This window comes from Neomonachus schauinslandi, chromosome 13 (genome assembly GCF_002201575.2).
Source record: "Neomonachus schauinslandi chromosome 13, ASM220157v2, whole genome shotgun sequence".
Classification (NCBI taxonomy): Eukaryota; Metazoa; Chordata; class Mammalia; order Carnivora; family Phocidae; genus Neomonachus; species Neomonachus schauinslandi.
Genome location: NC_058415.1, coordinates 50,766,676 through 50,782,041, shown reverse-complemented (window position 1 = coordinate 50,782,041; position 15,366 = coordinate 50,766,676). Strand labels below are relative to the sequence as shown.

General features: G+C 42.3%; 1 protein-coding gene across 1 annotated transcript in view; it reads right to left on the bottom strand.

Moving 5' to 3' along the window:
* Nucleotides 1-13,964, bottom strand: part of TEK (TEK receptor tyrosine kinase) — a 93,475-nt gene extending 79,511 nt beyond the window's left edge. The window contains exon 1 of the mRNA XM_021681034.1: nt 13,480-13,964. Within this exon, the coding sequence (XP_021536709.1) occupies nt 13,480-13,531 (52 nt within the window). The 5' untranslated portion in view covers nt 13,532-13,964. The remainder of the gene's footprint in view (nt 1-13,479) is intronic.
* Nucleotides 13,965-15,366: the final 1,402 nt, after the last annotated feature.

Below are 15,366 nucleotides of genomic sequence, written 5' to 3'. Positions count from 1 at the left end.
AGGACCCTGGGATCATGACCTGAGCCGAAGGCAGACGCCCAATGACTGAGCCACCCAGGCGCCCCTCAAAAAAAAATTTTTAAGACAAACCCAAAAGATAAAAAAAAATGAAATGGCCCCAAGTTTAGTGTCGAAGTGCCGTCCAGCGTTCCGAAGCATGAGAAAGCGGTGATGTGCCCCAGGAGAAAATCCATGCGTTAGAGAAGCTCTGTTGAGGCAGTCGTTAGTGCTGTTGGCCATGACTTCCATGCTAATCAATCAGCCATATGCACTAAATGATTTGCCTTTAAATAGAAACATACACAAAACTAGGTGTATCCATTGGTTGACAAAAATGTTCCGACTTGGGGCGCCTGGGTGGCTCAGTCGTTAAGTGTCTGCCTTCGACTCAGGTCATGATCCCAGGGTCCTGGGATCAAGTCCCACATCAGGCTCCCTGCTCAGCGGGAAGCCTGCTTCTCCCTCTCCCACCCCCCTGCTTGTGTTCCCTCTCTCGCTGTTTCTCTGTCAAATAAATAAATAAAATCTTTAAAAAAAAATGTTGAGACTTGCCTGAATCTAACCCTTGCCTGAATCTAACTCACCATGAATAGTGAGAATCTACTGCAAGTCCACCTGCAAGTCACACCCCACCAGCAGCCTCCTTAGCAGCAGGGACTTCATTTTATTTATCTTTACATCTGCTGACCCAGGGTGGGGCACAGAGAAGGAGCTCAAGAAATGTTCATAGAATAGAATAGGCTGGGAGGGAATGAGATGTTGAAATGGGATGGAATGGAATAGAGTAACATTTACACAGGTTCTTAGCAGCAGGGTGCTCTTAGGAACATAGGGAAACATAAGAAATAATAATGATAGCTAATGTTTATTGAACTTTTTTTAATGAACCTGCACTTGCTAAGCATTTAATCTACTTATATCATGTAATTCTCACTACTCTTTAGAGAGGGTACCATGGTCTCCATTCTGCAGAAAGGAGAAAGGACTTGTCCAAGGTCACACAGCTGTCACATTGAGCGGGGCTCCAGCCCAGATCCATCTGCCCCCACAGTCTGTGCTCATAACCACCTGGGTAGGGTGAAAATGTGGGCTTGGCAGGGGTGATAAGCCATGAGTTCCATCAGAAAATGATCTCTAGGAGAGGAAAAGAGGTTTTCTAACAGAGGTTCGCCTGAGTCACAGGCTCTCCCCAGCCTTAATGGGAAGACAGTAATGCAATTAATGGTGATTTTTTTTTTCTCCCTGGCTGGCAACAACACTGTTTTTCTTTGTTTGATTCCAGAAGCATCTGGCAGAATGCATGTATTACTCATGTTGGAATCACACTTTGCTGATGGCTTATGTACTCTAGAGTCACTCAGTGGTCAGGGCTGTGTCCAGGCCTGCTGGAGATTACTGCAAGCCTCTAGACGTGGCTGAGCTTCTGCAGCTGTTGTGTGTTTCTGGCTCCAGTTCCACACCTCTTGGCAGACTATTTGTGTGAAAAGCACTGCTGACTCTGGGTGTGAGATATACAGGGGAAGGGGGTGGGGAGGGCCGGGCAGCGCAAAGCAAGCCAACCCTGCCAGGGGCCTTACAGCTGGGTCCACTGAGAGCTTAAAAGACAAAGAAAAGAATTTTTAAGTTGGGGCTCTAACTTAAGCTGCATAGGTAGTTCAACTCTACAGTACATGCATTAAGCTCTAATTTCTATTGCCTTCCACATTCTCTGTTAAAAGGAAGAAACTTAGCCTCTAATGAGCTGAATGGGTTTTAGCAAAGTGCTGAGCCTCAGTGTTGGCATCTGTAAAATGAGAAAGTTGAATCAAATCAGTATTTCTTAAGGTACCAAATGTTAGCTCCATATGATACTCAAAAAATAAAAATAAGGGATTCTAGGATTCTCCTGGACTTGGTATTCAGAAATGCTGGACTAGATAATCTTTTAAGTCTTGGACAGTTCTACTATTCTGTTACTCTATGTAACAGTTAGTGTGTTGCCCCTCCATGAAGACTCCTGCCTCTATTACCGTTTCTGTGAAACTAAAATAATTCCCTAACTCATGTAACTTGGGACCACACCCAGGGGCAAGAGAGAGTGTCTGTGATGGAAGAGTTCTTTCCCTACTATCTCCAGACCTCTGTGTATCCTCCTAGCATCATGAGCCCGTGTTGGCAGAGAGGACCTCATACCTTCTCCTACCAGATCACTCAGGATCAAGCTTAGAGAAAAGCACATGGTAACAGGAACCTGCCCGGATAAGGGACATCTCTCAGAAAGGAATTTATACTTACCTACTCTACTTCCCTACCTCCCACTTACTCCTCAATCCCAGCCCCGCCCGGCCCATCCACTAAGAATGCTCTGCCGTGCACAGCACCTAATTGCCAAATTCTCTTGTCCCTCTCTTTACCCTGCTCCTGCCTCTGCAATTTTTGATGTGGTTGAAACTCCCTCCTCCCTCGCCTTCTCTCATTGAAAGCCTTCAGTTTCCTCTTCCTCTATCCATTTCACCCCTTGATATAGGTGTTCCCAGACCCAGTCTGCTGTCTTCTTCTTGGGCAATGTCATTCCCTCACACAGCTTCACCCTACGTTCTAATGACTCCCAGAAGGGTTTCTACGGTGTCCTTGCCCACTCAGCCCATCTCAAACCAAATTACCTTCTTCCCAACTCATCTCCCCAGCTGTATCCCCTGCCACCTCCTTCAGCGTGCCCTAGAGTATAGCCATGTAGAACCACTGCACCAATGTTTCTTCAACATTCTATTCCCCATTTTCATGCTTTTTCCTCTGCCTGGAATGCTCTACTCCTCACGCCCACTCCTGATTTTCCACAAAGCATAATCCTATTCATCCTTCTCAAACGTCACCTTCTTGAGGAGACCCCTGTTCTGCAAGATTACCCCTCCCCCCCATTTTCCATGCTCCCAATGTCTGCCTCCAATAAAGCAGAGCTTTTCACCCAGCAGACCACAAGGCAGTGGAGGTCATGTGCCTCTCTTAACCATCTTTCTAACTGCAATGCCTAGCAGATTCCCAGGACATGGAAAGGGCTCAGAAAAACTTAGCTTGAATGAGTGGATATAACTGACTTACCCATTCCTCCCCTGGTTGACGATGTCTACTGGCTTGCTGGCCGACTGCTGGGCCTATTTTGATGGATGCCCAGTATGCCCAAGGGGGTAAACTAGGGTCTATGATTTATTAACAAATGTCCATTTTCCAGGTTTACTGGGAAAAGCAAGATTAGAGTCCTAGATGGTCCTTTAAGACAGGTTTAATCACCATAGACCCCTTCACTTTGTTCATCTCACTAGGATAGTATTAATTATACGCCAAATTACTTTTCTGTTTTTTATTTGGACACACCGAGTTCTAAAAAGGATTAGCTAACTCATGCAGTTAGAGCAGTGTCTCCCAAACTGTATAATTTATGTATCATAGTCATGATTCTTGCTGACTGTACCTGCTGCTTATACAATTATTCTATTAACCATTCTCTTTAACTCATGTTTTCTTAGCTTCGTATTAAGAATATTCAAGAAATTATATGATTGCAATACATATACATGCATCTATTTATACTTACATATAAAAATGAATAGATAATTTTAAAATATGCTTCCAAGAACCACATCAAATCATTTTTCAGGCCAGCAGTAATATATACAGTACACTTAGGGAAGCAATGGCTGCAACATTTAACCCAATGCAAAACCATTTATTAAAGCATTTCTCTGCCAGCCAGTATACTATGTGTGGTGCTGAGAATATTGAAATGCCAAACACAGCTCCCAGCCTTGTGGACAAAAGCAACAACAAGGAAACTGTTAATCGTAATTTAATGTTCTAAGTACGACGACAGAGGCAAGCATAAGGGTGCCTGCATGTCTCATTCATAAGGCTCCTCAGGATGTCTGGAGGATCTGGCGTCCATAGCAGTGGCCAGCATGATAACATATTCTAGCACAGTTCTATTCCCCTAGTCCCTCACTCCTCCCTGAGGTCACTTCCCAAATAATCTACCTACACACGTGCCTTTGCCTCAGGCCACATTTCTGATGGAATCTCAGGCAAAGTCAGACCCAAACCCATGCAGGATGGTTAAGGAAGACTTCTTTGAAGACATGACACCGGAGATAAACCTTGAAGCATGAATAAGTCAGATGAAGAAGGGAATGTGAAGAGGGCATTCTGGGCAAAAGAAAGAGCACACACAAAGGCATGGAGGCTTGAAAGTGTATCTTTAGAAACCACAAAGAGCCTGATATGGCTGAAATACACCTCCAACATAGCATGAGGGACTGAGAATTCTAAGAGTCTGGTGAGGTAGGCAAAGACTGGCTCCTGAAAAGGCGCTGATTTTAACCGACGGCTACTATCACCCTGCCCTCTGATTCTCAAGAGGCAGCAATGAGTAGTAAAATAGGTGGACATTTAAAGCAACCCCATAAGATGAGAAAGTGCTTTCTAAATGTGACGGTACTAGACACAAAGAGGAATTAAGAGTAAGAGCAGGAGTAATTGGAGCGAAGATAGTGGTGAAATGGGAAAAGAGCTACACACACACACACACACACACACTCTTAATTTAGATGGGTCCAAAAATCCAATAATGATCTTAGTCAAAAATGAGACCTGCACTCACGCAGGGAGATGTGCTTTGAAAAGACTGTCATAAAGCAATGTAAGAGTCTCTAGCTTCATTTATAAGAAAACATTTAAGAGCATCTGATTTTTTGGAGTACTCATCATGTACCAACACCATACTAAGTATTTTAAGTAATATTTCTTTTCAAATCTTTTCCAAAACCACACGAAGAAGTATTGTCATCAGCCTCATTTTCCAGGAACTAGCCTGAGGTGACCATGAAACACTAGTTAGAAGACTGCACAGTGAAGAGTTTAAAAGAACTCAGAATTTGGGGTCTGGTCATCTCAGTTTAACTCTTGTCTCTATCACTTTCTACTGAAACCATGGGATCACTCAGGACTATTCACTTTAAGAGACAGAAACAAATTCAAAATAGTGGAAGAAAATGAAGGTAACTGTCTCCCATAACTGGAAGGTACAGGGGTGGGTCTCTGATCTAAAACCACTGGACTCACCACTCCAATAATCGCAGAGTGCCGGTCATGGTTCTGTTCTCTCTGTGCGAATGAACTCATCTCTCTTGCCCAAGACCAGCTTCTTTCAACTGTACAGGGAAGCTGGTAGCTCTGGGTGTTCAGCATACTCACTGGAGAAAGAACCTCTTGCTCACGAATTCCCAGAGAAAGAGTCTAACTGGCCCTATTGGGTCATGCATCCTCCATCTGAACCAACTGCTGTGGTGGTCAGATGAGTGGTATACTCGGCAATCAGTGATTGGCAGTCCCATCAGGGTCACATGGAGGGAAATAATGACAGCTCTTGAAAAATAGGGGTGCTACCCCAATGTTCATAGCAGCAATGTCCACAATAGCCAAACTGTGGAAGGAGCTGAGATGCCCTTCAACAGATGAATGGATAAAGAAGATGTGGTTCATATATACAATGGAATATTACTCAGCCATCAGAAAGGATGAATACCCACCATTTGCACTGACATGGATGGAACTGGAGGGTATTATGCTGAACGAAATAAGTCAAGCAGAAAAAGACAATTATCATATGGCTTCACTCATATGTGGAACATAAGGAATAGCAAGGAGGACCATAGGGGAAGGGAGGGAAATCTGCAGGGGGAGAAATCAGAGAGGGAGATGAACCATGAGAGTTTATGGACCCTGGGAAACAAACTGAGGGTTACAGAAGGGAGGGGGGTGGGGTGATGTGGTAATAGGGTGATGGGTATTAAGGAGGGCACATGTTGTGATGAGCCCTGGGTTTTATATGCAACTAATGAATCATTGAACACGACATCAAAAACTAATGATGTACTATACAGTGGCTAACTGAAAATTAAAAAAAAGAAAAAGAAAAATAGGGATGCTAGGCAGGTTAATTTTTAAGGTTAATTTTTAATCTTGGGCAAGTCGTTTTTTGAGCCTCAGTTTTACCATCTATTTAAAAAATAGTATTATCTACTGTGCAAGGTTGTTGTGAGTTATTAAAAACCCTATTAAGTACTTGGCACATAGACATTCAATCTATGGTAGTCATTTTTGTTATCTGGTACTATTATTGTTTTGTGGTTGTTTTTGACAGAGGGATCGGAATTTGAAGCCCATCCCAGATTCCCAGATGTCTAAAGCAGTCCCGTCCCCAGGGCGGAGTCCCCTTTGGCTCCACAGCCAGACGCCTTGCACAACCCAGGTCCTGTGTGCCAAGGTTAAGCTGGTTCACCATCTGACGGCCGCAGAGCCATGAGTGCCTCCCCAGCCCCAGCAATGTCAATACTGCCTTCCTGACTCCGCCTATTGTATCTGGAGAAAAGTGGCCGAGCATTGTCTTCCAGCACTCCCCCCAGGAAGCATGATATCACCCTCTAACAAAAGCGGGAAAGCTGACAGATCTGCTGAGATGGGTGTGACCTCCACATATACCTCACTGGTCAAGCCCCGAGCAAGGGCAGTGGCCAGCAGAAAGCTAACAGCCGCCACCCACAATGTCTGTCATCTGGCTGCCGGACCGGCTCCCTTGTTACATCCATACCATGTCCGACAGGGAACCAACGGACAGAAGAAACGCAATCCCTCTAATCAGCGGATGTGTTGAAAAGAGTCAGGACTCTGTCCATCTGGCAGACCCATGTCCCCACACCTGCCCCTGCAGTCTTGGGAAAGAGACACGGAGAGAAGGATGGTCAGATTCTTGAAGGGACAAGAGGAGGTAGTGGAGGGATGGGATGCAGAGGAAAGCAGGCACAGCTCAAGCTAAAAAACATTCTGCACATGTGCTAGGAGTTAAGGAATAGTCTGGCCAGACTGGTAGGCATTGGATTATCAGTTCGAAATCCCAGAAATAAGGGAGGCAACTTTAGACGTTCCCTTTCCTGAAGGCTGGGAGTCATGCCAACTGATCCTCTGACAGCCCTTCCAGTTCTGGTCCATAATGTAGTGAGTGCTGCTGGTGTTCTATAAAACAACACACCTGTAATCTGGTGCCCCCGTGTCAAGTGCAGAGGCTGTCACTCTGCTGCCCCTATCCTACTCTCCTCTTCTGAAAATGCTCTTCTTAGCTACCACCACAGAAAAATGGTAGCTAGAATTCCAGAAAAGAAATCTGATGGGATTTGCTTCTCCTACCAATTCCCTTGACTGCTTCTTCATAGAACCCTTGACTACTTCTTTTTTGTCCCTTCACTTAATTTTCATACACATCCATGACCATGGCTTCACTTCCCATAAACCAAGGATGCTTATGTCTCAAGCCCTTGCCCAGTCTCCTTCATCTAAGCTCAGACCCAGAGAGCCAAATTTTGCTAAATATTTCCCTATACATGGAACCTCAAAATGAACATGTACAACATAATAATTGGCTCCATCTCAGCTCATCTCCAACCAGTTCCTTCTGCCACATTTCCCAGCACCGTGAATGGCACCACCATTACCCAAACCAGAACCATGGAGCAATACATATTCGCCCTGCTGTCACTCAATCTCCCATACGCAACCCATCACCAACACTTACAGTTTCACCTCCTGAACACTCTCAACCCCCCTGTCCATCCAGGCCTTCCTTCCTGGAGTTTTGAAAAGACACATTCATTATTAGTCTGGGCCTACACTCTCTGCCAGTTCAACCCATCTTCCATACTACTGTCACAGTGAATTTTCCAAGATATAAATCAGCTATGATAGGACAAACACCGTACTAAATTTCAACATGTACAGAATGAGGTGCAAGTTACTTAAAATGGTCTACAAGGCCCTTCCCTTTCTGACCCCAACCTTAATTCTCCATATCCACCCTACATTCCAGCCTTACTCGACTTCCTTGAACTTGCCCTGCTATTCCACACTCCCTGCTCCCTCTAATGGGAAGTGCTTTCTTCCCTTTTCCTTTTTATAGTCTTAGTTTTCAAATCATTTGGCTGTGAGCCACTTATAACTACAATTGGCAATAATTGGCAATATCCACAACTATTTAGGAATTCTTGCAAAGTGAGGAAAATCTAACCTACAGATTGTTGTCAAATATTCATTTTATTCATGCTATATTCAGTAACTAATGAAGTTAACATTCTATGTTTTTAGACATTTAATTTAGATCTTAAAGTTTCATTTCTTACTACTGGAGTCACTAATAGTGTTTGTAGCTCTTGAAAAGCTTGATTTTGTAGGTATCCCTATGGTATCATTTATCACAACATCATATAATTCATCGGCCTATAGTCCTCTTTCCTACTAAAATGTGAATTTAGCAAGGGAGAAAAAAATGACTCATCCTTTTTTGCATTCCTGATATCCAGTACAGTACTTGGCTTAAAGTAAATCCTCGATATGTCTTCACTGACTGCAATGATAGTTGAGTAAAGGAATGAATAAATGAATCAACAAAAGGCAGGCAATAACTCAAAAGTCTATTGAATAAAAAGCCTATATATCTAATATTGGGTAAAGGCCAGGTTAGACCCATTTTCATGAATTATTTTTATGTTTCACACCTAAGGGAATAAGGGAATTTTCTTTTGACCTTATTCACATCATATATTTAACATAAGCCAACCTTTTAAGATTTGAGCAAATACCTCTTGCAGTTTATATGAAATTGCTTACTGTTGTCACATTATTTGTTACTTTTGTCATTATTATTATTATTATTTCAATGTGACTAAAATCCTCTCTACAACATTCCCTCTTTCTTTCAGGCCTGCTGGGGCATATCAATAATTTCTTATTACACCATATTAAACTCTATCCAATAAAGATTATTGAACATAAAATGCATGAACTATCAAGAATAAAAAAGAAGTAATATCTGTTGTCAAAAATGTTAAAGGCTAATGGAGCTAAATCTATGTGCCCAAATCACAAAGACACAGCCTATATGGTAAGGGAACTCAGGATTAGGGGAAGATCATGAGGCAAAGTTGGCCTAGGCAGGTTGAGTTGAACTGTGTTTGCAGCGTAGGCATGGAGAGTGTCCTTTCCAAATGGATGGAAGAGCATGAACAAGAGCCAAGAGGAAAGAGTGCATAGATTGTAGAGATGGGCCTGATTGAATGCAAAGAGCCTAGAGCAAGGATGAATGGGGAGGTGAGGGGAGACACTGGATAATAGCCCACATAGAGAGATAAAAGCATAAAATTTGTGGAATTAGATTATGTTGAGGTGTTTTAGAAGGAAAGTGCTTCTATGAGCAGTAAGTGACTCCCCCACATGCTGGAAAATATTAGACCAGTCTTGAACTAACACAGAGGTCCTCACAGAAACACTTCTTTTTTTTTTTTATTATACTAGCTTCATTTATTAAGGAAATTCTTACTGGTTAAGTTCTCTACTTGCATCACACGATGCTCATAAGGACTTTGGGAAATAGGTCCTCTCCTCCATAAAAGATGAGGAAAGAGTGGCTTCGAGAAATCAAGTAACTTTCCCATAGTCATCCAATTTGAGCTTCACCCCAGGTCTGTGATTTCACAGTCCATATTCTTAACTCTTTCTCCTGCGTTCTTGATTAGCTCCACCTCAGTCCCGTCAAGCAGTGGCTTCAGAAAAGTCATCATAGCACATGTACACATGTTTTTTTTCTCTTAAGACATGTTGATTGAGTTAAAATTCAGGAAACACACCCAGTTTGGTTTCACTGGGCAAAGATGTTGATGCTTTTCTGAATTCTTCTCCACCTAAGTGATCAGGGAGGAGGCACAAACAGTAAAATGAAAGGGATATAAAAGGGAAGTGGAGTAAGCATCACGCTCCACATTCTTCAGTGATCCTGCTAGATGATCACCCAATCTATGCCTCAACACTCTCCAGTGTGGGAGCTCACTCTTCATAGGGATGATGATCCAATATTTAGAAGGTTTCCATCAATCAAGCCAAACTCCCTTCATCCCTGTATCCTAGATCTGGCAAAATACAATGTCAATCTATGGTGTCTTCTCTACGGAAACCCTTAAAAACTTCATCTCTTTTCTCCTGGCTTAATATTTTTCTAAAGTACTTACCTTCCTGCTTGCCCACTGTGTTTGCTGTCAAATTTCTCACTGTCTTCAGTGTTTAATGGATATTCTCTGAGCAGTAAAGTGACTACCATTTCTAATGTGGACCTTATATTTCTACTAAAGTGAACTGTTGCAGCTTATATATTACATTTTGGTAAGCAGAGCACATGTTGACACTTATGAATTGTGTGTATCACCAAAATGTAGGTGTTATTCCCTAGAACTTACAACAAATCAAGACTTTCTCACACTGAACATACATGCATACATTTTTTGAAACCAAACTTATAACTTCACATTCATCTATTTTGAAATGCTATCTTTTGGGTTTGGTCCACTTATCCACTTTAGAGAAATGATCTGAATCCAGATTCTGTGCTCTCACCAATAAGCCATCTACAGGGAATAAGCAGGTTACACAGTTGCACACATATCTTTTTAGTTAGACAAATTTATAATGTCAGAAAAATTTGGAGCCCATCCAATGAATCTCCCAGAAGACATAGCACAGTCTTCTGAAATGGACTTGGATGAGTCCTTCGCTCCTCAAGGGATGTCTTAAAAGAACTAGAACTCTAGCAGGAAGCTCTCCCAGCATAGAGCTGAAAAGGAAATGCTGACATTTCTAACAAAGACAATGCTAGTAGGGAGCATCTATGGAGAAAGCAAAACTCCTCCCTGTGAGAATAATTCCCAGGTGTGTCTCTGGTCCCAGCTTCTGGACCTCCACCCTCGATTTCTCACACCTGATACAGCCTTCCAAGACCAGCCCTCATGAGAAGGTTCCATCTGGGACCACTTCCCTGACCTTATAACCGAATTTCCACTGTCATTCCAGACAAGATATCCACTCTTAGAGATAATGGTTGTTATTTAAAATGTCAAATGAAATAGGAAAGAGATATGAAGGCACACTACTAGAGACTTCCCACTGGGTCAGTGTTGATCATATAGGACATACTATGATAAAGCACAAAGAATAATTTGTTTTATTTTGTATTTCTGCATATACAATTCTTTAGACAGAACAGCCTGATTTGGTGAGGATGGGAGAGTAGGGAACAGCCAGTATGTTTATTAGAACTTGTTTGTAATTTGGTCATCATTCTCAATTGGGAGGGGAATGTACCAGAATCTAGGGAAGTCTTCTGAAAATTATATACGTTTTCCAACTCCTTATGGGTCAGTATCTGCCACCCAGAGCCACTTCTATTGAGGCAAATGTGACATATTGTTTCAGTCTTATATGTTCAGAGGAAAAAGGAGTCAGAAAGAACCCACTGGAATAGAGAGAGAAACGCGTAAGCCGTTAAGTCCCTTGCTCCATTACTGTAGTCCACCAGTGGAGGTCAGTGTGAAGAATGGGCTCCTATACTTGCAGACACGATCATGCTGGATTCTTGTTGCAGCTCCCAGCACTGTGTATCCATGTCCATGGAGGGCTAGACTGGGAAGGTCAGTTAGGATTCCCATACAACAGACCTACGCCAGAAACCAGCCTTGCTAGTGTTACCCTTCCCTTTCAGTAGGAGCATGAAATCCCTCTCCCTGCTGAAGTCAGGGCTTTGTTTCCAGGGAACTAAGATCTAAACACAGAGCTACTATTTCAGCCACATAATTTCTTTTGTCTGATTTTATGTCTAAGCCTATACTGCAAAGTGCCATGATGTAGTCACTTTGAGGGGAAAAAAAACTGAATTAAAACTGTGTGTGTGGGGGCGCCTGGGTGGCTCAGTTGGTTAAGCAACTGCCTTCGGCTCAGGTCATGATCCTGGAGTCCTGGGATCGAGTCCCGCATCGGGCTCCCTGCTCAGCGGGGAGTCTGCTTCTCCCTCTCCCGCTTCCCCCTCTTGTGCTCTGTCTCTAAAATAAATAAATAAAATCTTTAAAAAAAAAAAACTGTGTGTGTATGTTTGCATGTGTGTGCACACAGGTGATTTAATTTATAATTTATAAAGTGTCTCAGAGCAACTGCAGCCCCCTGGGCTTGGATTACTATAATCCCTGGTGTAGAATAGTTCCAGATTTCATGTTACTGATAAATATGTCACACAGAAAATAAAGCAAAATAAATATGCAATCATGATAATTATTTGTTTTAAAAGTGCCTATTACGGGAGAAATCAACATTTCTATGTTAATATAAGTAATTTGAACAAAACGTTGAAACCATCTCAGCAATTTATATTACACATTCTTAGCCTTAAAAATATTACTAAATCCTCAATATAATTGGGTGTTGAAAACAAACTGAAAAGCTATAGACAAATTACATGCAATTCTCTTATCTTGTTGGATTAATTTTTTGAATATTTAATATAATATTTCAAACATACAGAAAAAGATCAAAATAATGTAACACATACTTATGTATGTTCGGGTCAATTTCTACTAACATAATATAGACTGCACCATTGAATTCAGCACGTTTTCCCAATTTGATTTCCACTATCAATTCTATTTTCGTTACAATAATTAGAATGTTTTCAAACTAAAAGGGAGAGCATGCTGGCGATTAGAGTTGTGATCTGCACTTCAGGTTTTAGTATCACTCTCAGCCAGTGTCCCACAGGGTGAGGGAACATAAGAGGCATGCCACTATCTGGAGAACCTGAGCAACAGACATACGAGATCTAAAAACATCCAAGCCCACCGTTCCTTAGCTCTACAACAGCTTTCGATACTCTCCTGTGCCTATGGATCGGGGTAACTGCCCCAACTTTCAGCCCATTGGGCCAATAAAGACTATAAATCACTGCATGACAAATATTTTTTAAAAGCTAGCAAAAATTATATAGCCCTGACCGCAGCCCTAAGGAAAAAAGAAAAAACAAAAAGCCTAGCCTTTGACTGTTTCGATTAAAAAAGGATGTGGATATGAAATCCTTATAGAAAAGCATTCTTGTTCTCATTTAAAAATGGCAATCTGCACATTGCCGTTAAGTGGGCCACATCATTCTCTGCATGACTTTCATTTTTAAAAAATTATGGAAAACTTTTTTTGAAGCAGGTAAAACTGGGTTTCTAATTTTTTTTAAATAAGGAAACAATCCCAAATGAAGAGCAGTAAAATAATGTATCATAGTAAGTGAATCTCTACAGAGTGACAAATAATGTATCATAGTAAGTGAATCTCTACAGAGTGACCTGATCAGTGCTCATAGTCTGTGGCAACACAGTTGGCAATTATGCAGGAGTGAAACTCTAGAAAAATCAGTTCAATGCCAAAAAGACATTGCATTTTAATCCCCACATAGATTAAGTGGAAAGTCATAAACGGTGCCTATATACCACAGCTGCCCCTTGTTAACCAGCACTAACAGCTGGTGAGAGAGCCCAGAATCACCAGCTCTGTTAAAAAAAAAAACAAAACTAAATTTAAAAAAACAAAGCCAAACCTTACCAGAAAGGAGAAAGCTGACTCCATAGAGAACTAAGCCGGCTAAAGAATCCATGCTTCCCCAAATCTCTCCATCCAGTTTCCGCAGATGTGCATGAGGTCCCAAGGATCCTTTCAAACACGCAGAGGTTTGTGACTTTCCATTCGCATGTTCTACTAGGTCTTGTTTACAAGTCGGAGGCAAGAAGGAACAGCACAGAAGCGGGCTGTAACAGTCTCATTTCTGTCTGAGCACAGGGAGTTTTTAAGTTCCTTTTTCCTGTTTCCTTTGTAGATTAGGATGGGAAAGGCTGTATCTTAAAGGCATTTGGTATCAGCAGGGCTGGGGCCACTGCAAGCCCTATCCATCTTGCAATTCATCAAAACACTTCTCTATTGCTGCTGCTTCTGCTGTTGTAGGGGTAGAGGAATTTTTGTTGGAAGTGTGGGTCCTGGTCAGCGTTTTCAGGAACAATAGGTATCCTCTCATAGGGGGGAAACAGAATAACAGACCTCCACCTATGGATGGTATGTGGTGATGACTAGCTCTTCTCGGCCTCCAACAGCAACACCGCCCCCCGGGTCCACCTGGGATCCCTGACAGAGGGGCTTTCGGGTATGGGGTGGGGAGGACTTTTTGCTTTTGTTTTCTCATTTTAACCCACATGGTTTGAATTGGGAAAGGAAGGTTTCCATGATGAGAGAACACAACCCAAAGGCAATTAATTTGGATAATTACCGGTGAGGTCAACACACAATGCAGCCACGGAGACCAGAGTCCAAAATGGTCAGCCTGTTTTCTTTCACACAGATGGTTTATTTGCTGGCCAAGAGCCCAAAAATACCCATGCTATTGGCTATAGCTTTAATTTTTATTAACAATTCATCTGAAGGTGATCTCATTTCTTAAAGCACTTAGCCTAGAAGGAAAGGAATTCCATGGTTATTGGCCAGTGGTGTTTCAGAAGCAAATTATATACAAAACTTTACAAAATAACCTGTGTCAAAACGTAATATAAGTGATTCAACTGGGATAAAAATAGCATTCATAAGAGCAGAGAGAGTACATAGGCCAAAAGGAAAATAGCCATTGGAGTAACCATACCTAAAATGAGATCAGAAAGCCTAAATTGATCCAGAAGATTATTTCTCCATAACACAAACTATGACTTCAGAATAGAGGTGTCAATGCTCTTGTTCATCACCCTGCCTTTGTGCCTGAGGAAAGAGCTATCTGCTCCTCCTTTGCCTGCCCACTATAGGAAAAGGCAGATGCTTGCTAGCCTTGCCTCATTTCTGCCCCAGGTTTTACCGCAACAGTGATGATCTTGAGAACCAATGGATGTTTCCAGCTGCTCGGGTAGAAAAGTGCAGGCTGTTTTCAAGCGGACCTGGGTTCAAATACTCAGCCACATGTTTACTTAATCTCTTTGAGTCTCAGTTTCAACAGCTGTAAAAGGCAATAATATCTCCAACATGGGGAGCACCTGGGTGGCTCAGTCGTTAAGCATCTGCCTTCGGCTCAGGTCATGATCCCAGGATCCTGGGATCGAGCCCTGCATCGGGCTCCCTGCTCTGTGGGAAGCCTGCTTCTCCTTCTCCCACTCCCCCTGCTTGTGTAACCTCTCTTGCTGTGTCTCTCTCTGTCAAATAAATAAATAAAATCTTTAAAAAAGGTATCTCCAACCTGGGGATTTTTGAGAGGATTAAATGAGGTTGGCACAGTGCCTAATTCATAGAAGGCTTTCGTTAAATGTTAATGTATTCATTTCCTTGAGTCTTTCCATTCAGTCTCTGATTTCTGTCCCAAGCGATTCCTCCAGAAAGCCATTCTCTCATCTTATGAAACGGCTTTAAGGTTAGTGTTGTAAAGAACCAGGCTGGGAGTCGGGGATTCTGGGCTCTAGTCCC